Below are 27,390 nucleotides of genomic sequence, written 5' to 3'. Positions count from 1 at the left end.
AAACGCGCGCAGAAGTAAGGTTTTTTCTTTAAAAAAATTTGATTATTATTTCTGCAAGTAAACAGAAAGGAAAGTGACAGAGGCTGCAGATATTTTGCAGACAGTGAGCATGAATGGAAAGGAGGCAAAGCGTCGCCTCTGAAAGGTCCGCGCAAAGTGCAGGAGAGTGGAGATCCACTGCAGCTGCGCCAACAAAGTATTTACATTCATTTAAGCTGCAGATCTGAATGATTTCTGTGATTCTTCAAGTCTACCTTGCTCAAAATTAATACCAAACATATACCATGAACCTCATTATGCAATAAGTCCATGTGAGAAACTCTGAATGTGACATTTTCATTATTTTCTTTTCTTTTTTTAATTTTTTACTCTGATCTCTTTGGAATGCACTGATAGTTTATATTTGATTACTCTCTTAATTTGTTTACCAAGAAAAGTGAATTTAATTCCCAAAACAGGCAACGTAAACAGCTGCTTCTTTATTTCTAGTGAAATTTGCGCAAATAAATCTAATAACCACAGTCTGGTGTGAGATCTCCTTGCTGCTGACTTGGGAAACCAGACACAGACTTTTTTTAAAAGAGCTAAGATCTTTTCTTTCTTTCTTTATCCTCAAAAAAAAATAAATAAATAAATAAATTTAAAAAATACTTTGCCTAACCTGAGAAAATGTTGTTGATCAGACTACTGGCTATCTTCCTCGTCTTCATCACTAACACGTGGCTGCTCAACCCGGTTCGCTCCGATGCAATCAGCCGGTACAAACGCGCCCTGGCCCGGCGGGCAGACCGTGAGATCCCCAGGATAGCAGGTGAACCCTGCACTGTCTCCGGCATTTGGAGGTCCCGGCGGCAGCCCCGCTCCCTCTCCCCGTCCCAACACCGCCCTCCAGTGGCCCGTTCGAGGACGCACACGAGCCACAGAGAGCTGTACAGTAAGAGCGCTCCTGCGGTTTGTGCAGGAGGGTGCGGGTTTGACACCGGGGTGCACCGGGTCGCTCCGGCGGGGGAGGAGAGGGGAAGCTGGGGTGACACGGAAGATGTGGCGGTGGCTGTGGGAGCGGGGGACGGACATGATGGCTTGTCTCGACGGGTCTATGAGCAACGCTCGCCGAATGACGGGAGAGACACAAATTACGCCAGCGAAGACTTCACACTGCAGTCCGGGAAGTCTTTACTTAAAGACGCCGGGCGAAGCGTCTCTTCCTCCGGCCACGCACGGTCCTCACACGGCTCCCGCTCCAGGTTTGCTCGCAGCCTCCGAGGGACGCTTCCTTACGAGGAAACCAACTCCAGCTGGGAGAAAGTTTTACCCGACAGCTCAACAGATTCCAAGGGGCTCCAGGGGCTCCGCAGACTGCAACAAGGAGATGGAGATCAGCAGCCTTCGACGGGGACTCTGGAGGACAGTAACGGCGACTATTCCGGGGAGGTTGAAGAGGCGGATCAGCCTGCGAGCCTGCCCGTCGGCAGCTCTTCTCCATGGGGGAGCCCCGTGCCAAGGGTGCCCCCTTCTTGGATGACCGCCCTGTACTTCAGTGGGCGCCGGGAGCAGCTAAAGGTGAAGCCGGCTGCAGGGGTGGAGCTGCCGAGGGCAAAGTTCAGCCTGGAGCTGTGGGTGAAGCCCGAAGGAGGGCAGAGCAACCCGGCGGTCATAGCAGGTGGGTGAAAGCTGCTCATGTGTGCATCACAGGCATCGATGTAGGAAAAAAGTATTTACTGGCATCTCACATAGCCTGTTTCCACCTGAGAGTTTTAACCACAGTCACAGGCCACACACTGAGTTTAGGATACATGCCTTGCTCAGTGACAGCATAACATCAAGATTGGAACACGTTTCAAATATAATATCCAATCACACTGGCCCACTCTGTGGATTTAAATATCATTTTCTGGTGACAGGCTTAGCTAAAGCGTAACCCTGTGTTTATATTTCTGCTTGACAGGTTAATTGTCTGTTTCAGGATATTTCTATCATGCTCCTGTTGATAGAAATGTCTTCCTGTCCAGCATCAGTTAGTGTCTGTTTGCTTTGTGGCTCCAGCCTCTTTGTTGTCACCTCTCTGCTTGTCTGCTGTTGCTTGTTCTGTCTCCCACTCTGTTTAATGTCATTCTGCTACATGTGCCTTATGACGCTGTATGTCATTGCAAATAGCCTGTGTTAGCCAGTAAACTTAACAGCAGTTGGGTTTGCTCTTTTAACAGCAGTCTCTTGTGCAATGTTATTTTTTTTCTTCATTATATGGTTTCGAAGGAAAAGACACTGGTCTCAGAGGTGTAATGTTCACCACAAGGTCAACACAGGGTTTCTAATTGAGGTATGTTGACTGATGAAAAAATCACAGGGAGCAGGAATGTATAATGACATCACATGGTTAGTCGATTAAAATATATCACCAATAAATCACTAACAAATTTGATGTTTGATGAATAATAATCATTGTTAGATAACATTGTAAATTTAATTTCTTTTTGTTTTGGAAATTTGGTTGGACATAATTAGTTTGACCTTGTGGTTCTGTCTTTATTCACTATTTTTCTACCGTTTTATAGACTATAGACCAAATCAGAACATTCAACAGAAATACTCCTTGGTGACATAGATAATTGTCAGTTGAAAAAAATGTCACCCACTATTGAAGCTGTAAAGAGGTCATGTTGGTTCATCCAAGTTTAGACAGGCGTGCTCTGCCAACTGGTGCTGATTTATGAGCCAGACTAGATAGAGGAAGTTGGGATGTGCCCCAAATACCTACAGGATGTTTGCTTATCTCTATAAAAGAATCAGGACATCACTCTAGTGGTGCTTCGATGAAGGCTTCTTTATCGAAAACCCATCAGTTTATGAAATACAAAGGTAAACTTAGAGAATAGAGTTGAGATACTCCATTATATTTCCAAATAGCAATGCATGTTCAATATTACAAAATATAAAGACAATGTTCATCATTTAAAAAGTGATATACATGTATGTGAGAGTGCAGACGACTCCATTTGTTATTTTTGTGATTTTTTTCTTTGTGTCGGCCCCCATTACTCTCTCAAGACCGTGAGTCAAGCACATTGGGTCTTTCATTTAAGCACATTAAAGACAAACAACAACAAAAAACCTCTATCCCAGCACATCCTCTCAACCTCAGTATTTTTTAGGTTGTGGTCAAACCACTACTGACAACACTAATAATTATGATGGGAGTAATGGGATAATAATACTGACAACAATGTTGCAATTACAATGAGTATTACTGGATAATGTTACTGACAAAGGTAATGTGATAATAAAGGTGAATGATTATTATGTTGATGGGGGGATAGCTTGTCGTGATAATGATGATGATAATAGTTGATCACACTGGCCACAATAATGTCAACAAAATGATGAGGACTGTCATTGTATTATTAATGGTAATCGACAGCAAATAGTCATTAAACCAGGAGCCAGCAGGTAAATGTAGGTGTTTTCAGACTCAAATGAATATTATATAACTTCAATAATAATCTGTTTTTAAGCCATTTTTAGTTAAACTGGTTCAACAGTGTTTTCATTTTAAACCCAGACCTTACATGAGTATGCAGTTACATAACCCTGAAAATTCCCAGGGTGTGTTTCATTCAGCCCCGCTTCTCATAGTCAGCTCGCCCGTGGGTTCCCATTGATTCTGATTAACGGCTGCAGGCGCATTTAACCACCGTCTTTTCACATGAAGATGACCATCGCCGTTTCATTTAGTGAGCCCCACATCAAGAAAAGCTGCACATTTGACAGAACAACACATACATCAAACAAATTGAAGAGGATAAAAGCGCTATGGTGCAGCACCGCAGCTGTCCAGATAGTGAGGGAGACCACAAACTGTTACGTCCGCTCACATTTACTCTGATCAAAGATCTGACTCCATTACTCAACTTTTTTTCCCCTCATTGCTTCCTTATGTGAGGGCGGCATTTTGTGGCATGGGCCTTTCTCTTTGTAGTGTCCTGAAGGAATCTGACAAATACAGTGCAAAACAAACTCCTATTGTTTCTGCTAGACATGACATTGACATTGGTTTGACTTCTAATGGTCACTGATGATCTACTTATTTGTACATTTCATTTCACCCTCTGCTGTAAACAGAGTATGATGGTCAACAACATATGATGACACTAACTAATTTCCTTGTATAATAATGTGATGCATTATATAATGTTATTATTTTTCTGCATATCAACAAACATTTATACCAATACTAATGTGTTTCTGATGGCATTGCCTGATTATAATGGCTATTATATTGGTATGGGTCTCGCAATTTCAACAAGACTGCAACACTATGACATTGTTAAATTGTTAAAAAGAGAAGACCACACATGCTAAGAGAATACAAATACTAGATCCTCAAAACAGGGTTTGATTTTCAAAGTTGTAAAAGTTTGACCATCTGTGTTTAATGTGTTAAAACCAGGTCTAGACAAACATAATGCCTTTAACATTGAATCTGATATAAAACTGTCTTTCATTTTTATGCCCTATTGAATATTTGGTTCTGTGTATTGTGGGAGGTTATGTTTCAGTGTGTGCCAACTGTGAGCAACAGAGTTACTGCTAAATTTGTGCATGACATGGTGTTTATTACGGAATAAATTCGATTCAGACTTATTTGTCCAGAAATGGTAATAATTGCGATTTAAAGGCAATTTAAATACTTATTTTTTTCTTTCATGTAGAAAAGTTTAAATCTGCATATTTAAAAAAACAAATAAACAATGGATTCAATTACTATGTTTAATGTAAAAGATGTCATTCATAATGATAAAACCACAGAAAATTATTATCAGACGCTGCAATTCTTCTCAGTTTTATGTTAACCTAGTTTAGCTAACATTTAGTTTTAGCATCCTTTTGCTCATGGTTATTGTTTTCTGGCTGCGCTACCTGCCCAACACCTAACAGCAGATAACGGTAGCAAACACATAGTAAATATAACGGTACATTTAGCAGCTTCTTCATAGCTTGTGGAGACCAAAACGGAGCTTAAAGGAGAGTAAAGATTAGAAGTACATTTGTAACTCCAAATGAATGCTAATGTTGCTCTGTGTTGTTTGCTAACACGTTTGACCGCTGCCTTCAAGTGGCCAGAAAACAAATGAACGCAGCTTTAAACAACACATTCAATATTACAATTACGGTAAGCAAATGACAGTGTGGTGGAGATGATTGATGGCCTCCAAATAATGTGTGGTATAGTGCGTTTTTCACCATTGCCATCAATGGTTTGATGAAGCCACATGAAACCTTAAGCTCCATTTGACTTTGAATAACAGCATCCTCTTCCTGTTGTGTGCCATAAAATAATAACCTTGCTACGGATTTGGTAATGGAAGGTTAAGGGTGACTATTTGTCTCAAAGCTAATGTGTTGATGAATTTTTGATGTTAAAGTGCAATATATAGCACCTTTAGCATTTCATTTGTTGTATATACAGTTATGTTTTTGTGTAATTACATTTAGTAGTACAGTTGGCGACGTACTGTATAATCTAATTCACTTGGCAAAGCTATGGCCTCCTAACTGCTGCTTTCTTTAACTGAATTAAATGCTTAACCATGAAACTGGCTCACCTCCTCGGGGATATTTTGCTACAGTTGCCCACTTTACACACTCATGCACACAAACGCATGTAAGCATATACACATGTGCGTGCGCGCGCACACACACACACACACACACACACACACACACACACACACACACACACACACACACACACACACACACACACACAGTGTTGAGGAGGGTGAAGGGGTTCCCTGACCCTTCGCTGTCCCAGTGTTTGACATCTGGGGAGCAGATGTGGATCTGTGTGTGTCTGTTGCAACAGCAGATGGAAACATCAGGGCCTTGCCTTGGCTGAGTGAAATACCTCCGTCCTCCTTCCCCTCTCTGTTCTCTCCCGCTGTCTCTGGCTCTGTCTATTCTCTCCGTCTCTGTCGTACTCTCTCTATCGGTGTGTCTCAGCCTCTCTGCCTGCCAGTCTTCCTGTGTCTGCAGGACTGTAATCACTTAATAAGATTGCTTGTTTGTGTGTTTATTTATTCATTTTCTCTAGGGCAAGGCTATTAGTAAATTAGCTTTCCATCTAATACTAGATGGAAAAACTATTACAATAACAAAACATTTTGGCTTACTTTAACCCCTTTTCCCCTGTGCTGTAGGTGTGTTTGACAACTGTTCCCATTCATTGAGTGAGAAGGGCTGGTCAGTAGGCATTCGCACTGTGGAATCTGTAGGCGCCAAAGACGCACGCTTCTACTTCACGCTCCGTACAGACCGAGCCGTGAAATCCACCACTGTCTATAGCCACCAGCGGTACCGAACCAATGCCTGGACTCACCTCATGGCCACTTACAACGGTCACAACATGAGCCTGTATGTTGATGGAGCTAAGGTGTGTGGTTTCGGTGCAAGCTTTGGTCCACTGTTAGGTTGTTTTTTTTGCCATTTACCTCTGTATTTTCAAGTTCTTGATCACTGAAATACGACGACAAAACTCTATTCTTCAACATTAAATTAGTCATTGGGCTGCCTGATTCATGTCAGTTGGGATTAAAGATTGAAAGACTGAGTGAGAGCCTATACTAGAACGTAATTTTTCCGCTTAGTGCTTAACTTGCACCTAGCTGTTTGAAACATTAAGGCAAATGAAGAATATTTCAGATTTCATGATTAATAATTAAAATTAAATTAAAATTAATAATTAAATTAAAACCTGTTTCTGCCACTCCTCATTTCTTTATGGACCTTTCTCCTCTGATATTCCTCTCAGGTGGGAGAAAGCAGTCTCCAGTCGGGTAATCTCTACAGCCCCTTCATGAAGACCTGCAGAACCCTCTTCCTCGGCAGTAACCAATCAGAGCAGGGACACAGCTTTAGGGGCCATATAGGGGGCGTAGTCTTGTGGGGCTACGCCCGCTCTCACGAGGACCTGCTGAAGCGACCACTCAAAATTGATAAGAGCGAGCCTGTCCTGGCGATGTGGGCTGACTTCACTAATGTAACTATATTCAGTTTCTACATTGTCAGTTTTTCCAGTCCAGTTTCCAGCCATTAGGTTAGGTAGATTTAGTACATTTTATTTCGGTCTTCATCAGCATTACTCATCTAATCAAAATATTGTAAAATAGATGGAAAACAATATTAAAGTTAATTGGTTTTGCTCCTAATTGTTAGGTTGAACAGTTGTGGACTCCACACAAAGTTGGCCTTCACCCGACCATCATCACCACTCCTGTCCCTGAAGAAGAGCTCGTTTCCTCGTTCCTGCCGCCACCCTGTGGCCTGACGCCCTGTGACAACACTGACATCATCCTCGGCTACAACAACAACTGGCAGCTCCGTGCCCCAAAGCGGGTTCGCTACAGGATTGTCAACCTCTCTAATGACGATGGAGGGGACCCAACTGTGTCGCAAGACCAGATCCAGCTCCAGCACGAGGCCCTGACAGAGGCCTTTCGTCCTTACAACATCACCTTAGATATGAGCATACACACTGTCGAAAACTCTAGCCTACGACAGCGGTTTATTCTCAGCAACTGTCGAATTGGAAAGATTGGTAACCGCCAATGTGATCCTGAGTGTGACCACCCAAGGACGGGCCATGATGGCGGGGACTGCCTCCGTCTGGGGCCCTGCTATAACTGGAAGAGACAGGATGGGGTTTGTAACATGGAGTGCAACAGTATACACTATGACTATGATGATGGAGACTGCTGTGACCCGGATATCACGGATGTCCTCAAGACCTGCTTTGATCCTGAGTCACCTGACAGGTGAGGTTAACAGACAAATGTCATATCAGTATCTATGAAATACTTGTTTCATTCACTACTTATTTCCAATCTCATTAAAGCTACTGTCAATTTTTGCTTTAAACATTAAAAGCCTACCAGGATCAGGAGTTATTAAGCCCATTGAGCCCCTGGAAGACTTTTAATATGAAACATTTGGCTAGGATGTGGCGGGTTTCAGTGACAGTAGCTTAACCGCTGTCCAAAAACGGCATAATGGAAGGGACTGGAAATAATCAGTGAATCAAAACAATACTTAGTTAGAGAGGAGAAACTCAGAGGAGTCAGAGTGGTGAGCGTGACAATACTGTGTTGTTGTACAGATAAAATTAGTGCTGTGAATCTTTCCAGAGTCTAATTATAATTCTATTTTATAAAACTTTATCAAAGGTAGAATTAAAATACCAATGACCATCTTTGTCCATGAATGTTGACAAAAAGTGACTCAGAGGCTTAGTATTTAGACCATTTTAAGTAATTCATTTTCATGGGGAGGTTGAAGCTGGTCACAAACATTTTAGCAGGAAATTGTAAAAGGCTACATTGTAGGTAAGACACAGTAGAGAAAGTACCAGGGGGATTAGGTTTTTCGGCCAGTGAAGAGAACTTGTTTTTCCAGGGGCAAGAAGTCTCTGGGCATAAATGGCCACTAATAAGACTCCCCATGAGGTGAATATCTGTCTTAGCACGCTGCAGTGCTTCTGAAGGGCTGTGCTATGAACAGCTCAACATGCAACATGTACAAATTGGTACTCTCACTTTCCCCAGTGGTTTTAGAGAGAGCTCTGTGAAGTGGGGATGGTGGGTTAAGAGGCCAAAGTACACACTTATTTTTACTAAACAACTCGAGCGGCAGCCCGCTGCCTTCCATTTGGTCTGACAGACAGGCTCATGCAGAGTTCCAAATAGCTTGCATGAAGTCTCGCCATGAGGTCGTCGGCCCAGGTTCTTAAAGACCCGATTCTTAAACCAAACTGTAACCACAAGCTTTACAGTGAGCCGCTGGGAAACAGAACATGGGAACTGGAGCTATTTTCTAAAACGATAGATTTAGAACTTGATGTCTGGAGTTGACAGAGTGTGACAGCTTAACACAGGGATGGATTAATGTTTTTTAAACCAGAAAAACACAATTTTTTTCTTTGATCAAAAGGACCTCTCGTTACCAATATACAAGATTTGTTATTATAACTACTTGTGCCATAAAACAAATCCCAACTTTGTAACTAAAGCAAAAGTTGAAATTGCTATCTTCATTTTGCTTAAGGATGTGCCTTCTTAAGAGTAAACTGCACCATATAATTATGTACTATTTAGACTGTCAACATACTGTGCTGTCCATATGGCTTCTTTTGGAAAAAGAGTCAAATAATTTAGAAAATTAAAGGGGTTCTCTGAAGACTTCCATAAAGTTGAGGGACTTGCAAGTCACACATTATTTAAAAAAATGATCAAAATCTTTGATCAGAGGCCAAGATATCGTTGACTTCTAATTCCCAGTATTGTTTTAGCTACAAAAATGTTGGATCCTACATTTTCCACAATACAATTCAATATAATTTTTCTTAGACCTAAATACCCACATCTCTCACGCTACATGTCCAAGCTCGCTATAAGTTTGTAGTCTCAGAGCCCAAGCTGAGAGAGGCTGAAAATAACCCCAATGACATCATCAGGTCTGTAAGACTTCCCACCAACTGTTTTCACAGACAGTTATGAGTAAAAAATAATAATGAGTAAACTGAACTTTATATGTTTATATGGTAGAGTGCTCATTGCCCACTTTGCCATACACACGAAAGGGTAAGAAAAGGCTGAAAACACAGCTAAAGTTTGCCTGTTTATATTTTCACATCCTCTCAGAAATGATTAATCCTCATAATTTGTCTACAGTTATAAATAATAAAGAATAGACAAAGCTTCATGTATGCTTACAAGTGTGCTGTAATTGATAGATGGCCAGGTAACCTCTGACTAATCAGGAACTAGTACCAATGTAAGACTTTCCACGATGTATCATGGTAACCCTAACCCCTACATCATTATATTTAGTTTTCTTTTGAATAAATGAAGGAAAGGAAGCCGTACACTACATTTATGATGTTACCTCTACTATCAAACTGGTGATGGTGATGATGATGAAGGTAAATCTGACTCAAGTGTTCTTACTACTTTTTTTTTTTTTTTGCACTCAGATTGCACTCAGATTGTCGTGCATACTCTCAAATGGCTGTCCATTCCGTAGAATTTGTTGCTGAGGTCATTGCTAAGGTTGGTCAGATTTGGCTTGAACTTCTACAATGTATTTGAGAAGTTTGAGAAAACATTTTAAGTAAATAACATTTATGAAAAATGAAAGTGAAAACCTCCTACTACCGTTTGTTTATTTAAGGAAGTCGGGAAGCTTGTAGAAGCTAACCAATCAGAACAGAGTGGGCTCATCGTGAGGGTTGCCTTAAAGAGACAGGAGCTAAAACGGACTGTTTCAGACAGAGGCTGAACTGAGGGGCTACATAAAGAGCCAGTATAAGACAAAAACTGACCTTTTTGAGCTGTAAATCATGCATAGATATTCCACTAGAACTCCAAATTAAAATTATGGACGTGGAAATGTGCACAATACATTCTCTTTAAATGCCTTGCTCAAGGTGCCCTCCAACTGTTTCAGTGGCCAACAGACGAAGTAAAGTCAAACTGGACAGCTTCCAATGGCTAAGAGTTGGAGACTGTGTTTGTACTTTGAAGTTACCATGTGTGAATATGTGCAACTGTATGAAGGTGAAACGGGCTGTTTCTGGAAATGAACATAGTGCTCAGTTGACTCTTTCCCTTGAAGACACAGGTGAGAGTTAGGTAAAAGAAAAAAAAAGAAAAGTTGGCTCGCATGTGTGGTCTCATTGCTTGGCCATGTGCAGGAAGCTCTTCGAGTGTGTCATGAGTAAATGTTAATTTATGTTGCCCTGTCATGAGCTTGGTGGGACAGACCAGGAAAAAAAGTTTGGTTTGGTATTTATGGTCAGATATTCCCTTTCTCAGTCTGAGCTCGCTGCCCTGCAGAGAGGAGATGGGCACTAATTAAAAAAATTGGACAGCAGACAGCACTCTGCTTTGTTGTTTTGCATAAACACATCGTTATTAAGAGGTCTGCTCCTTTGGCCTCAATTACATGAAATGCTCTGTGATTTATTCTAGATTTAATTTGATGGTTATTGCAAAGAGGATTCCAAAGAACCAAATGAAAATGTTTCCACCGCACTTACCTTTGGGTAATAATGGTAATCGGTTTTAGCTTGATATATGACAGAGAATTGGAGAGATCAATGTGATGTGTTGATTTTTGGGTAATAATGGGAATCGGTTTTAGCTTGATATATGACAGAGAATTGGAGAGATCAATGTGATGTGTTGATTTTGATGTGAGCGTGCTTTTATAAATCACCGCTCTGGATTTGAACTGGTTTTCTGCTGGGTTATTTTCATTTTTTTTTTCATGAGAGACTTTCATAAATAAGGTCACTCCAAGTCTGAATCTGAAAGCTAAACTCTAAAGTCACAGTATGTGCTTCTATGCAGTGATGTAACTTCTGCAATGACTCTTGCCAGAGTTCCTGTCTATAAGCTCCCGACCCTCCACTTAAAACAACATGAACAGCCAATACACACGAGACCAGAGTGTCATAAAAACTGGGCCCGGCGGACTAACAGTAGTGTAGGTCTTCTGGAAAGGTCCTGACCCCAGCTTGTTGAAAACGCTTTGTGTGTTTGAGTGCTTGGACATGCATGCAGGCATACGTGCGTGTGTGTCCCTGGATCCCAACTTGCATCTTTCTCAAGCAGAGAGAGAATTAATGTGAGGATGACATTTCGCTGGCATTTGTAGAACACTGAACCAGTTTTATGTTTGGGATCTGGGTTTTTGATATCCCCCTCCCCCCTTCTTCTCTTTGAGCTCTTGGCCAGGTACTCAGATTGTGGGACCCTATATGTGTGCAGCTGCTGTTGGCCAGTACAGGGCCAGAGGTTTTTTCGAAGCCAGCTGCTGTCACGACACAAATTTGTTGTCAAGAGCCAGTTCTCGAGCAATGGCCAGGTACACCGCAGATTCTGGCATCACAAGAAAGGAAAGCGAGCAGGAAAGATGGAGAGAGAGGCGAGGGTGGAGAGGGAGTGATGGGGAGTTGGGGGACATCATGTCCATTTATGCTGAGACACATGTCCAGGATTTGCTAACATTTTTTGGTCAGCAAATCCTGGACAGTGCGCTCGTGTGCAAAGAGCTCCAGGCAACTCCCCTGATAGAACAACCCGGTTCCAACCTTGTTTGACGCTTTACGTGCATGCAAATCTCATGCATGATATGCTTATTTCAGATCAAATTTTATTCTGATCAAGTTTTATTGTGGTCATGTTTTATTCACTAATAAAAAAGCATCACTACAGTGTTTCCCAGAACAGTGAACGCTGCTCTACATCTGAATGACATTGTGGGACAATACTACCTCACGATTGATCCATTGATGTCTTTAGCCTAACGCCTGCCTTATGCTTTATACTCCAGTGAGCACAGTACCCCTTTTAGTTACCAAGCCTCTCAAGCTATCCATTCTCCTACATCGCCATACAGTTTACAGCACAGTTTGTGAATAAGGGCAGATTTATCACTCAAAATCCTTCTTTGAAACAATGGGTCTTTGATTTCAGGTAGAGGTGTTTAAAAAAAAAGAGGCTTCCCAATTTTACCTGCAAATTCTAACCCACAGTTTTGCCAGCTGAATGAACAACTGTCACTAGCACATTTTATCAGCTGTAGCTTACTCACTAATTAAGCTAACAAAAGCTCCATGGGTTGTGCTATTATAATGCTATTTCCAGCTGACTTTTTATTGTTTACAGCTGCTTTGTTTTAAAACGAGAACATAAAACTGAGTATCGCGCCGCAGTCCCATGCACACCATGCTATTCAGAAAACCAAAACTTGACAGGCCTGCCACTCCTAGTTACAGTTGCTAAGCCGTGATTGGATAATTGCTGTTTAGGGGAGGGGTTTAGCGAAAAGGTTTATCGAAGCCGAGGCCTTGACCCCGCCATAGCATGCCTGTCCAAATTTGAAACATTGCCTTTGCATGCAAATGTGACTGCTGAGTGCTCGCTGTGGGTGACTGGTTCTCAGTATGTAAAAGCACGCTTCTGCATCGAAGCGCTCTGCACTCATGCAATAAAAGTGACTGTGTGTGCTGGGATTTTCTCCTCGCACTGCATTTATCAAGACCTGAGGAACAAATGTTTGGATTGTAAATGCTTTGTATTTACTTTACCTCAACATGTAACATTGTTTCAAAGACAGAAGTGCACAGTTGAGTATATAATATGTTAAAATCTTTGGCTGTTGGCGTGATATTTTTAGAGTCTGTCTCCTGATTCGTGAGAGTTCAAAGTAACGGACTTGTTCACAATAATATTTGAAATGGACACAGAGTTACAGTTTTACATGGTGACAGTGCTAGTGCTGACTCTGCTGTTGATTTCGCACACTGTTTGAATTGCCCACAAATGGTAATTTTTAAAATTCATAACCAGGGTTTTCACCTCAATCATGTAGAGTCATTTATTATTTTTGCCAGGTTGGATTTAGACTTCCATTGAGACATCTTCTGAGTCTCTAAAGTTGAAGAGTCAACTCTTTAGTGGTCAACTTTCTGTCACTTGCAATTGCATAGCCTAGGATGATGGATACTGCACACAGCCTCGGCTGAACTCAGCTTCAGTAATGTAGTGAGAGCAGGGTTTCCCTGAAGCATCTTAAATCTTAAACCTTATTTAGGCAGGCAAAGTGCCTGAGAAAACACATTCATATTTACAGAACAACACATGCACTCAGGGAGGGATTGCATTAGGAGGAGGATTACACACATGCAGGGCTCTTGGCTGCTGAGCAACACCTTTGGATGAATTCAAAGGTGAAATGCCTCACTTAATGATACATTGACAGTAGTGTATGGCAGGATGGGGATTACTTTGTTCTTTTTGGCTGGACCGTAACAGCAGGGCCAGCCCTAGAAACCAAGCCCCAGGAAGAGCGCCGGGCTTTGAAGCCAATTTGACATAGTGGCTAAACCGTGCAATTACATGATGCTATTGGGCTCGAAAATACTTTTTCCCATAGACCTACATTGTGAAAGAGACTTCTGTAAATCAGCGGATACATTGTTTTAAACGTCACAACCACTGTAAAGACTAGTTTCACTATCAGAATTTGATCCATTCAGTCTAATCAGACGGCAGAAGCCTCTACTGAGCATCCTCCATGAACGCATTCCATAGAGTGCGTGGAGTAAGTTTTCATCCAGGTATTTCTTTACAGCAGGAAGTGTCTTGTTCGGCTTCATGCACCACTGAGCCCCACATCTGTTGCTGTATCCAGTTTTCTTTGTACATCTATTCAGACTCATTGACTGAGTGGTGAAGTTATGCCATTGGCTGGCTGAAAGCAGCCAAAGCTAAGTATCCTAGAATGCATTTCACGGCAACCGGCAGCAATGATGGAGATTAAACTGTTGTAATCTTCACTGTAAGACTGTTAATATGTAACGTTATCAATTTTCGATTTGTTTTCAAATGAGAAACTAACCATTTATATCCCTATATGTGGTCTGTTTATCCAAATAACACCAATATGGAAATTTTCTCTGATGTTTTCAACATACATGGAGACAACATGTATATCACATGGCTTTAAACCAACGTACCAAGTTCAAATGTACTTAGCAGGTGTATTTTATACAGCAAATCATGATATACTCTGCAGTCACACTGCTGCCGGCAGACGTTCCTTCCATGCACTCGCCTTAACGTCGCCAACGGCCTCTTGTCTGCAGTCCTAATCAATGTCTAAAAAACTCCACATGGTCTGGCAGCAATGGAAGGGTCGACTGCCCTTTCTCCTCCTTCTGTTAATCCTTAAATTGGCACTATCCACTCGCCATAACCTGACTCCTGAGAAGATCGGCCAGTCAATGTCTGTCGTCATCTTGGAGAGAACATGATCCAATGAACTGATCTGTGCAGCTCTTTGGTGATTTACTGCCGGCTCTAATGTCTCTGTAGCATTTTGATATACAGTTCCTTTTGGAAGATAAATGTTGGTCTCACAGATGAAATCTAACCACATTTACATAAATATAACCTAAAGGAACAGATCAGTCTATATTAGATCTAGTTTTATTTTATTGAACTACATAACAGTTAAGATTTTTATTACAGCTACATTACAGACTGAATAACATAAATTGCTGCACCTCTCTGTTAATGAGGTTATTATTTTGTGGGGGAAAAAAGTGTTACCGGAGTTTTGAGTTGAGATATTTTGTCACAGTACAGTCGGGTAGTTGTGTTGAAGCTGAGCTATTGCTGTCAGCAAGTACGCTGCAATTGCAGAATGATGGTACCACGTCCTCCCGTCCTCGGAAGTTTTTTTCTCCCAGGTCAAACTTGCCAAGTCTGAACTAGCAAGTACGTAAGTCCAAACTTGGCAGTCAGCTGACTACATACAGATGTTGACACTACTGCTAGGCTACTTCAATTTGTGTTGCACTGAATCATAACACAAGTTAGACATTATGATGATCTGGACCGTTCCTTGATGAAATTTTCTCTAACTGGACCTCTTTGAATTTTAATTGAATACCCCTGTACTAGGTTTTGACCTAGTCTTGTTTCATCCATACTCTTCCCAGCAGGAAGCTAAGATCTTCCAGTCACAAGCTCACCTGTCTAACCTCCAGGCTGTTGGAACAATGTAAGCAGCACTGAGCCAAACCTGGAGGGTATTTTTAATGAGCAATTATATAAATTATGTTTCTGATAAAAAAAAAAAACAGAGCACTTTTAAGCCTTTAAAGATTGAAGCATGGTTAAGCAATATTAATAAATTTTCCTCCACAGCTGAGCCTGATCAAAGGCATAAACCTTAACTTCTTTTTTGCAACATAAAACAAATCATCCAAATACACTGAGAGTGACTGAGGTAAAGATTAAAGTATGGCTTAGTAATTTTAACAAAGTTAGCCCCACAGCTGAACTTGATCAATCACATAAAACCGTAACTCCCTGCTTAGGAAATACAACATGAAACAATAAACCATTACGTTATAATTGTCGAAAAAAACACTTAAGTCCCAAGCTTTGCATGGGCAAGATGAAAGACAAAAATACTACATAAACATGTATGATTTATGGATGTAACATAATGTATTTCTATAAATATGAACTGATTAAATCTAACACTTGGCAGTGTTAATATATATTTATTACCCTGAACATAACGCAAATGCAAAGAAATGCATATACACATTTCCATACGCAGCCAGATTTTTTTTTTCATCACGCAGTTGTAATGCTCCAGAAAATGACAGAAGGCTAAACTAATAGCCTGAACTGTCAGGCATGTGAGCACTGGGCAGTCAGGCTCTCAGACCCAGCAGGTCCTCACGTTGATAGGTGCAAAAGCTTTCCAGCTATGAAAGCAAAGGAGAAAAATGACATGTGACATCTTCACAGTCGAGAGAAAACAAAGTGGGCTTCATACATCATAGTGCCTCCAGCCCAATTTATCACAATGAGAGAGAGAGAGAGAGGAAGAGAGAGAAAGACGTGGGAGGTTGTAGGTTACGGGGGTCAGTGGTTTGAATTACCCTGACCAATTCACACAATTATGATTTGGAAGTTAATTATGTGCCAAAGACAGATGTTGATGGATTGAAGCAAACTGTCCTCTTCTGAAAAGCTTCCCAACACTGAGTGTACAACTCTACTACCACTCTCACAACATATAATTGCATTCACATTGAGCAGAATTCTTTAGGTCTCAATTATCTGAATGCTTAAAATAGCAATAACCTTTGGGAAAATATCTTACCAGAGGTTAGATGAAATTCCTGAGCCTCCAGTATATATTCGTCCAAAATGTATTTAGCCTAGGTTGGACTTAAAGGTACACCATGCAGGATTTGTCGGTTGGTGTTTGTAAACAAGTAGCAGTTAAAAGTGGCTTCTCCTACCTGGCTCAACCTGTAAGCGCGAGAGAGAGAGAGTGGGAAAGAGATAGCAGCAGTGATGCAACAAACTAGAGAGTGAATGAAGATATCCAGGGGCGCTGATGAGATCAAAGCTGTGATTCAGATAGATAAAATATTATTTTCTCATTGTTTCACGTCAGTAATGTTCTGAAGCACAAAGCACGCCCATACCTCTGCATAACTCTGTGGGAACGTGCCGCATTGCCAGATTTTGTGTGGTACAGACATTGGTAACACGAAGTGAGCTAGCTAGCCTAATGCTAGTTTCTGCTCAAGTTGAAATTAGAAGAAACAATATCCATGCTAGGAATTATTTTAGGTCACAAACTGCATATACTGAGATGAAATATTGGTGTTGTTGCTTAACTAATGGGATTTAAGTTGACCAACTTACATCTTAAACCCTTTAAGGTTAAGTTCTACAAAATTAATAAGAGAGATGCCAATCATAGGACTGTAAAAGCCCAAATAGTCCTAAACAGACATAAGTGAAAACACCTGTATGGGTGTTTTTGGTGTCGTGGTAAGAAGAAAACTAGACAATGTGGTAACACTCATTGTGGTTTCAGTATGAGCTAATTGAAGCGTACAGTTGGGCCCAGTGACTACATCCAGAACCTCAGAAGTCTTAATCGGCTCTTGGCTTGAGGCACTTTTCTAGCTAACGTTTCTGAGCTAACTAAGGAAAAAAAAACTATGATTGGTAGAAGTATCAGTAAATAGCTTGCTAACTAAAAAGATTCAGTTTGTGAATAAGACATTTTTTTGGGGGAAAAATCACATTTTAAAAAGATTTTAAAAGTTTTTCTGTGGCTCGCCGTTTGGCTGTGGCTCGCTGTGCTAAGTTACTAGGGCTATGCTAGTCTGAATACATGAACCAAGCTCTCAAACACACTAAGATAACTCATTGAAGTTTCAGGCACAGTCTTCTTTCTTTCTTTCAATGCATCATGTTTTTAGAAATTAACCTTGTTTCAGTGATAGGAACGTAGACATTAAAACCCTTTAGCATGTGCTACATTTGATGACTATGGCTGATTTACAAACTGAAAATACTTAGTCTCACTATTATGGTGTAGTGTAGCCAGGTTTATTTTAAAAAACACTTTCAGGTGAACAACCACATATACATCTACTGTGCAAATAAAATTGTCCACCATCTTCATTTAATATGGAAACAGAGAAGGTTGTACTTTAACATTCAACTTCTACAAGGTTTTACTTTGGCAACTTTGAGATAATAGGCTTGTTTCTTACTATGCCTGAACATATTTCACCTTTTCAGCTCAGTTTACCTTTAGGGGTGTTAATGAAATGCATTATTTTCACATGACATTCCTGTTCAGCACTAACAGTAAAGTTTGATAGATGTATGTACAACTTAACTAAAATTGAAAATCTTTCTCTCTGCAGGGCCTATATGAGTGTGAAAGAGCTAAAGGAGGAGCTACGCCTCAGTGGCACTGACATACTCAATGTTTTCTTTGCGAGCAACTCAGTGCGTGAGGAGCTGGCAGGCGCTGCAACCTGGCCATGGGCAAAGGAGGCTCTTACCCATCAAGGTAATTATGTCAAACTACTGTACGTCTCTCCTTATTTCTTTTCTTCTGTCTTCATCCCTTGTTGTAGTCTGTTGTCAATCTTTACAGTTTTTCAGTCTTTTGTCTTTCTTTGTTCTCTGTTCCTTCTCCAGCTTTGTCCATTCTTATTTTTCTTCTTTCTTTCTTTCTTTCACCTCTTTCTCTTTTTATCCATTCCTTCCTCTCTTCCCTTGCCTTCCACCCTTTGTTGTCTGCTTTGGCGGTATCTAAATGAGATGGGGAGAACAATTGGAGCTGGCAGAGATTTTTCCCGGCACATTGCCTCTTTCCTCTTCCAATCATTAGGCCCCTTTCCACTGGAAAAGGCTAATCAACCCAACAACAACAACCAAACAAACAAATGGCAGTGTGGGCAATGTTGCCACCCATGCTTACTCGCCAGCTGTTCTTTATTTATTATGAACTTTCTTCCTCTGGTGCCAGTACAAAGTAGAGAGAAGGAGACACATGGGGCAAATGTACTTCTAGACACAGACCTCAGTGTAATAGTAGTGTGTGGAGGGGCACAACATATCTCAAGTATGATTCTGCTACCGTCAGTCAGGAATAAGATGAAGCTAGGGGCACATAACTGCTTGAACTGGGGAGAAAAAACACAATCTCTATTTCTGTTGTAATCTGATGATGGACAGTCAGAAACTGACATCTGTCTGACCAAGGTGTTCTCAAGAAAAATGTCAGGGACCTTTCTTTACTCCCTTTAGCGATCTGTGCAGCCTGTCTCGACCCAGTAGAACATCAGTAGGGTGTGTAGGTTTGTAACATGAATGTCTGACCTTAATTCTACAATTATCAGTGGAAGTTATTGATTGTATTGTGTCAACATTAGGGCTGGGTATCGTTTAAAAAATTACCATACCAGTACCAATCCAAGTACCCTTAAAATGATACCGATACCAATTGAGTACTTCACTCGACACTCATCATGGGAATAGAAGCATTAAATTGCTGCTGTGGCAGTGGGCAAATCACATGTTGCATTAAATCGAAGAACGCTTGCGCTGATTGTCTGTGAGCAAGCCCACACAAATAATCATATTTCTAGTTTTGGGCACAAAAAGGATCGATTGCAGGTATCGTTTGATGTGAGACGTTTTGATACAATTTGGTATTGATTTATTTGGGTAGATACCTTAAAAGTATCGAGTATCGATACCCAGCTCTAGTCAGCATGCACAAAAAACACTATAACATTCCCAGCACCTTATTGAATTGCATTCATCAAAAAGCCAGGCTGTTTAGAAGACAAAGGAGATTTCTATTCACCAGCAGTTCTGCACACTTAGTAAAGTGAATATGTTTAAATTGAAGAAATAGCACGTACAACAATGAAAGTTTTGTCTTGCTTCATTCACCCTGCACAAACTAGTGATGAAATGACCCAGTAGTGCATCAGTGGGGTGTGGCTGGACTAAAGGTTTGTAACATGAATATATGATCTTATTTCTATGACTATTAACAGGAAGTTCTTGATTCTATTGTGTCAACAGGCACAAAAAACCCTATAACATTCTCAGCACCTTATTGAATTCCATGCATCAAAAAGCCAGGCTGGTTAGATGGCAAAGGAGATTCCTAGTTACCAGCAGTTATGTAGACTTAGTAAAGTGAAAATGTTTAAGTCGAAGATATATCACATAAAACAATGAAACTTTTGTCTTGCTTCATTCACCCTAAAATGATTGATTTTATGGACAGTTAATTGATTTGTACTAATATCTAATTTAATAGACTACATTGGTAGTTAAGTAATACACTTGTTGACTGGTTGATTCGATGTAAGCAATTGTTAGCTGTAGCCTTATAGGCAAAACACAGGTACATTTGTATGTCCATAATATACATCAAATTAGCCCACACAGCATAATTAAACCAAAGAAGTGCACTGCTTAACAAAAAAGTTGATATTTGCAATGGCATTTATCCATTGACCATTGTGCTTGATGCATCTTTACATTGAACAGACTTTTCCCTCATTTCTTTTTTAAAATTGAAGTTCTATCCAGATATCTACATTTAAAACATAAGAGTTTTCTGACCACTTTGACTAAAAAGGGAACAAATTACATCTTTGTTGAATCATATTTGTTTGCAGTAGAGTATAGAGGTAGGTCTATTTGCTCACACCATCAATGGATGAGCTGGACATCTCAGGTGAAGGGAGCACAGTCTGAATAGCTGTCTATGAACACAGGGTTTATAAATTAATATACTGTGTAATTAATATAACAAAAAACTGACCGCTTTTGTTCACTAAAAACAGCTTATATCCACTTTAAGGTTTTCTCAGTATCAAAAAGAACAGATAATTACATGATTTATATTTTCTCAAATAATATGTAATGTATAATTGATTTAAATAGGGACTTTATGTTATATTTTAGAATAAACAACTAATTCTGTTGAATCCAGCATCCTACTGAATATCTCCCATATTACATTTATTTCAGTTGCTCTGCATCTGTCCCTGTTTAAAAATAAGTTAGTGGATGACAAGACGTCTCCGGAGGCCCTGTTGTTTAGTTTCTTCGTATTTAATGTCTTCATTCCTTGATGTCTTCACCGCTGAACACACTGTTTCTAATTAGAAAACCAATAACTGTCATGTCTGTTCTTGATTCTGCGATTATCAGCATGCTGCAGAAAACTTGTATGTCCACTTTAAAGCCATTTTTCTAAGAATTCATCATAGCCCCAAAACCATGAGATTAAAGTTACCAGTACTGAGATACCATGCTAATTATATGAGTTTTTCTTTGGTTTTAGATTTTTAATTACAATTGTAACTTTTCTACAGTAAAAATAATTAGTTAATCCATGTCTAAGCCTGTAAAAAACACATAGTGACATAATTATTTTTTCCATTCAGGGAAGTGCAGGAGCAGACACCAAGGTCATGCACTTTTCATCCCAACAAGGAAGACAGTGGTAGCTGTCAGTTTTTAGGAAAATGAGGCAAATGCAGGCAAAAGTGGCTCATATCCATCGGTAGCCACCTCACTGTGTCCTGTTTCCTGTTTTTGGTTTAGAGTACTAAAGTTTTACTCTGTACCTAATTGGTTTTTAAATGTCACAGTGCTTAGTCTTTTTACTATAGTGGTCTGTTTCTCTTTAGGAAATGCCAGCTTGCTGTGGTGGCGGAGGGTAAAAATGGAGTTGAATAGACACATACAGTAGCTGGTAGTTAGAATATGGACTTTTACAACAGTGCCACGTCATTTATGATCACTTGTTTTGGCAGATGCTTCTTAAATTTTGCAAAAAGGCAATCCTTCATGGTCTGAACATGGTTTCATGTTTGCTGGTGGGGATTTATTGTCTTGCTAAAGGGCAATAAACAAGTTCACCTGTTGAAGGACAGGGTACCATATCATTACATCCTGTCAAATTGGTGGAATGAAAGAAGGTGACAGTGTGGTACCTGTATCTTGTGAAGACTCGCTTTCAAGTCACTTGAAATGTACTTAATGTGACTGACTGGCTTAATATCTAAAGATCTAGATAGTAATAATACCATAGCCCATACAACAAATTCTACCCTTTGCCCTCAGGCGGGATGGTGCTGAACCCATCATACTTTGGTACAACTGGTCACCACAATACTATGATCCATGAGATGGGCCACATCTTTGGGCTGTACCATGTCTTCAAGGGGGTGAGCGAGCGGGAATCCTGTGATGACCCATGCCAGGTAGGACTGTTCAATCTTCTCCTCTTGATGATATTTCATGTAACTTATTGTATATTGTATCAGGTAACTTTATGTTGTAAAGTGTCCCTCTTCAACCATTATGCTTGAAACATGAATCACTTTCAATTCTTCTCAATTCTCTTCAAGATGACATAAAAGCTAAAGAAAAACTTTTTCATGTGATGTCTGTAGATGTGCCTCCCTGGACTGAGCTTTTCACTCCTCTGCTAGTAGTACTGTCATGTGTACTTGCAGGAGACCACCCCATCCCTGGAGACTGGAGATCTTTGCGCCGACACTGCCCCAACACCCAAATCCAAAGTCTGCCACGATCCCGGAGCCGTTAACGATACCTGTGGAGTCACCATGTACCAGGACACACCTTATGATAATTACATGAGTTACACAGGTACATTCTTTACTTTGCTTATTTTTAATTAACAGTGGGCATACAGTCAAACATGTTGAAAATCATGAATAACCCAATGAGCGGACCATTTAGAGTGTACGAAAATCAACTAATCCCTCCTTTATTCCTGAAAAGATGAAACTGTAGAGATAAACGTTTGCAGGATACTGATGATAGAGAACATAAAATAGACGCATTGCCTAACATATTATTGCATTATTAGAAACAGTGCTGTATTTGTATGAGACTAAGTTCAGTAGGAATAACACATGGTTCTCGGTTACAGCCTGTCACTAGTATTTAATCTGCATAGATGGCAACACAAGAAACTACCTAAAATAATGTCAAGTGGCTCTTTGGGATTAATAAAATCAAGACAAGACTAGATGTAATAACCAATAAAACATACACTTTGTGCAATATCTCTTCAGTGCACGATAACAAATATTAATCTACTTTAAGAAACCCTGCACCTACATCATCGTCCATGTTTCTTTGGGTCATTAAAGTAAAATTTTATCTTTTTAGTCTTTAAAGAAAAAACAACCATTAGTTCTAAATGGTATCCGATTTAGTTTCTCAAAAAGGTTAATAAAGGACATTGGTGTTATGTTCACACACTGTTATCTTACCTCCTCTCTTCAGATGTCTGAAATAAACCTAATTATTTCCAGCCATGTGATCTGTGGTGCACTTAGGTGAAGGCTCAAGTTTGATCCTGATCCATGATGATTAACGGGGCTTTGTTCTATTTCATTGCACCACATCAGATGACAACTGCACCAACCATTTCACTCCCAACCAAGTGGCTCGGATGCACTGTTACCTCGACTTGGTCTACCAGAACTGGCTGATTGAACGTCAACCTACCCCCATCCCTCTGGCCCCAATAGTGACTGCCCAGGGCCCAGATTCTGTCTCTATCTATTGGCTGCCACCTGTTAGGGGACCACTTTATCAAAGGTATGGTCACAGGGGTTAAAATGCCTCATTATTTCTCTTTTAAGAGATACAACAAATTGAGTTTTGTCTTTTTTCTACACTTAATTTTTCCATCATGATACCAATCCTAATTGGGACTTGGGGCAAAGAATGTACAACTATGGATTCAAATACATTTCATTTAAACCCACTGGGAAAAAATATGTTCTCCTGTTCCTATGACTGCTCTTCGCTCTGATTTGAGCACTTTTGTTATCATAATTATAGCAAAAATCTACGATATTAGAATCGTTTTACTCCCCAATATCGGTATCGGCCCCAAAAATCCAGTATTGGTCAAGCTCTAGTCATGAGTGATCACATGTTTTGTCTCTTTACCCTCACACAAGTGAATGACATGTAAAGTTAAAGATTTGTCAGTTTAAAGTTGCCCACAAACAGACTACAAAGGGGCGTAGCAGTGATAAACATCCATGTTTACAGTATGAATGGGGACATAAAGTCTAATCACATGCTGGACCACAGGTGGAAAGTATAATTAAAAGCATATTCAGGCAGCAAATAAAAACAATCTGCAGTTTACCTTCCAGTGTTGTTTTTAATTAGTCTTATTCATGTGTTGTGAAGACAAACACATGGTAAAAATGATGTTGTCACGTCATGATTGCTAACTTTACAAGTTGACAAAGATCACCTGAGCAATAAACAACTGACTAGTGGCCGATTGATTACGGGACAGTCAATGCAACTGGTTTATATCTCCCCATGTGGACACAAGAAGGCTGAATTTCGCAATGTGATTTGGGTTGGAGCTCCTTCAAACTTTCCTGTTTAGTCCATGACGGGGTAAAAAAAAACCAAAAACAAAAACAGCTTGGTCCAGCATTACTGTAGTCCTCGTATTAAAAGTGACACCCATCTGCCTTGTTGTGATGACTAAAAGCCACAGCGTCTGTGCTGTTTCACGAAACAGCAGCTCTGTTTTCTCTTATCCTAGTTCCTCCTTCCATGTGTCTGGTGTCAGCTGCGGAGAGTGTGAGAAAGACGGCGTTTTCCACCAGTACGCCCACGAGGCTACCTCACCTCGCATCTGTGACACGTCAGGCTACTGGACACCTGAGGAGGCAGTCGGTCAGTCACATAATTGCCGTGTGTGTGTTTATGTATGTGTGTTTAGAAAAGAGGATGAATATTTAAACACCAGAATATGTACACACCAGGATAGTGTTTCAGAATAGTAGCCTTGAACTTGTTACAACACACAAACAGAATTTGTTGTACTCACGGTACTACTTATTGCACCTCTCCTCTAGTCGGCGTAAACAATATAACACATGAATAAGATTACAGTCTGCGGCACAGATGTGGTGATGACATATTGTTCTTGTTGAAGATGAAAAGATGATTGCTGGAGCCGCATGTAAAGTCTCAGACAAATTATTAACACTCAGTTCAAATTTTCACCATGTGAGAAGGTTTTTAAGTTACCGAATCAAAATTAATTATTTTTCTACTGTGTGAATTTATTTAAAGAAAGGACAGCCAGCTTGAATTTGAGTAGCGAGATAGCAAATTATTGTTTTAACCAGTCTCTCCTATGAAAATCCACAGTAGATTCTTGTAGATGACTCTTTCTTCTTCTTCTTCCCCCTGATACATTCTTTCCTGTCAATAATTATTGACAGGAAAGAACATGGCGGTTTCAGGTTTGAGTTTTTGTCCTTGAGTTCTACTTCTGTCTTGTTTCCACAGAGCAGATCAACCCCCCCCCCCCCCCCCCCCCCCCCCCAACACCTCCTTCTCTCCTCACCAAACACACACGCACACACAACACAACACAACACAACACACACAACACAACACACACAACACACACACACACACACACGTCTCTTCCCTGTAAATTTCAGGTGCGTGCAAGGCTAATGGCTCCTGGAAGAGGAAAAAGCAGAAAATCATTAAATGATAATTGCCCTCAGCTACAGACCTCTCTCTGTCTCTGTCTTGTTTTAGCCAAAGCGAGAACAAGGATTATTAGGGAAAGCGTCTACTCTGGGTAATGTCTGGGTGCTGTTCAAACACCGAACCTCCGTCATAAACAAAAAAGCCAAAAAAAAAAAAAAAGTGTATCCTGTAGCACTGTACTTTGAAACATTACGCTTCATGTAAGCACATGGTCCTTGTTATTCCAATCATAATTTTTTGGAGAAGCCCAGTTTCCTTTGACATGACATGTAGGGTGAAAGAAAAAGAAAAGAGAAAAAGGGGGAAAAAAAGAGAAAGGAACACAAGGAAGCAAACAACAAATTAAGGAAGAAAAAAATAAAGAAGGAGGAATACAGAAAAAAAAAAGAACGAATGAACTTACTAACATAATACCACTTTCCATCTCTTCCGTGGAAACTCTACCCAAATATGTGGAAATCCTCTGCTGGAATTTATGCTTTGAAAACAAGCGGTGAGGAGGAACAGGGGGGATTACGGCTCCCTTTCTTTCGCTGCGGGATCATAATGATGATAAAGAGTCAATTACAGTCTTACTCTAAACAGTGGTATGCACATAGCTAAGGAGACAGCCAGTCTGCTGGCTTCCCTGGCTCCCTTTTCACTCTTTCCCACTTCTAAAGACCATGATGCTTGGGGTCACTTTGTCAGCCAGCGGAGATGGGCAATATCGCCTTGTGCAGGAAAGGGGGAAATAGGAAATTGGACAAATTTAATGTGGATATCATAGCTGGCAGCACAAAACATAAGTTTAATGGCAAAACACTGTTGGCTAGAATCGTTGGCAACATGTCAGTTTACATCTCCTCAAAATGTTGCCTCTGCCACAGCCTTGATGGGTTTGAGTCAGTTTTGCAGGCGGAGGGAGCGGACCAGAGCTTGTTCCCCTGTTGAGAGGGATTAAATTGGTTTATGTGCTGCATCAAGCATTAAAGTGGGGGGTTTTAATTCAAAATGAGGACATTTAAAGTAGGCTTTTAAAGGTGCATCACATCGCTTATTGTACTGCAGTTTGTCACGGATGACAGAGCAGGGGAATGGGGATGAAAGGTAAAGTCCATTCAAAGTCATTCTGCAGAGGGTGACTGATACTTTAATGTCACACTTCTAAACTGACTGATAGATAAAGATGGAAATGTGTAATACCTGTGGAGGAAATGAATCCTTTCTGTAGCTGAAGTAATAATCTTAAAAGAACTTCAAGGACATTAAACATAACAAGAGATTGCAGAGAGAAAGCACTGAGACGATTCTTATACTAAAATATAAAATAAATACATGAAATATGTAAAGACATGATATAGATTAAAATTAAAACAGTATGACAGTGTGATAGGAGGAGTTCATGCATACACACCGTTTGTAATACTGTATAAGCTACAGAAAACCTACCTTTGCAAAGGGTGTGATAAAGCCCATTTGTTCGATTTTACCATGTGAACTTTTTAGCCAATTGTAGCTGTCATATATTGCATAAAGACTGTTAACATACTGTGTTCATAAACATGTGTTAATGAATATGGAGAAAATTGTCTAATCTAAACTTTTTAATGTAAAAAGAAGTCTGGCATAGTTGATTTGGACAGTTGAAAGCGGTGATACAGTAATTAAAAACATATCTGAATACTCTTATGTGTTTAAACCAACTAATCGTATGATACGTGGACATGACATCGATCGTTTTTTTGACCTCAGTATTGCAACCCGTCATTATATCAGTGGAATAAAATTACCTTCAAATGACAATAATATTGTTTAACGCAATTATTTCGGAGACATTACATCGTCCAACAAAAGTAGTTATCCTGACAGGCTTAGTGTCAACCTGGAAATGGGGCTGATG

The 27,390-nt window shown here is 40.2% G+C and overlaps 1 protein-coding gene across 2 annotated transcripts in view; it reads left to right on the top strand.

Annotated features, from left to right (window-relative positions):
- The first annotated feature begins 242 nt into the window (after positions 1–242).
- pappa2 (pappalysin 2) overlaps positions 243–27,390 on the top strand; it is a 77,004-nt gene continuing 49,856 nt past the window's right edge. Inside the window, exons 1-9 of one of the 2 annotated variants that reach the window (XM_062428581.1) lie at positions 243–1,660; positions 6,195–6,427; positions 6,806–7,033; positions 7,210–7,808; positions 18,314–18,462; positions 22,053–22,192; positions 22,448–22,601; positions 23,372–23,564; positions 24,541–24,674. In XM_062428581.1, coding sequence (XP_062284565.1) covers positions 670–1,660; positions 6,195–6,427; positions 6,806–7,033; positions 7,210–7,808; positions 18,314–18,462; positions 22,053–22,192; positions 22,448–22,601; positions 23,372–23,564; positions 24,541–24,674 — 2,821 coding nt within the window. In that variant the 5' untranslated portion in view covers positions 243–669. Of the gene's footprint in view, positions 1,661–6,194; positions 6,428–6,805; positions 7,034–7,209; positions 7,809–18,313; positions 18,463–22,052; positions 22,193–22,447; positions 22,602–23,371; positions 23,565–24,516; positions 24,675–27,390 lie in introns of both variants that reach the window. The other variant, XM_062428580.1, reaches the window with a different exon arrangement.

The sequence above is a fragment of the Scomber scombrus genome, chromosome 11, assembly GCF_963691925.1.
Source record: "Scomber scombrus chromosome 11, fScoSco1.1, whole genome shotgun sequence".
NCBI lineage: Eukaryota > Metazoa > Chordata > Actinopteri > Scombriformes > Scombridae > Scomber > Scomber scombrus.
The sequence above is the reverse complement of the archived record's forward strand: the minus strand, read 5'-3'. Positions and strand labels throughout refer to the sequence as shown.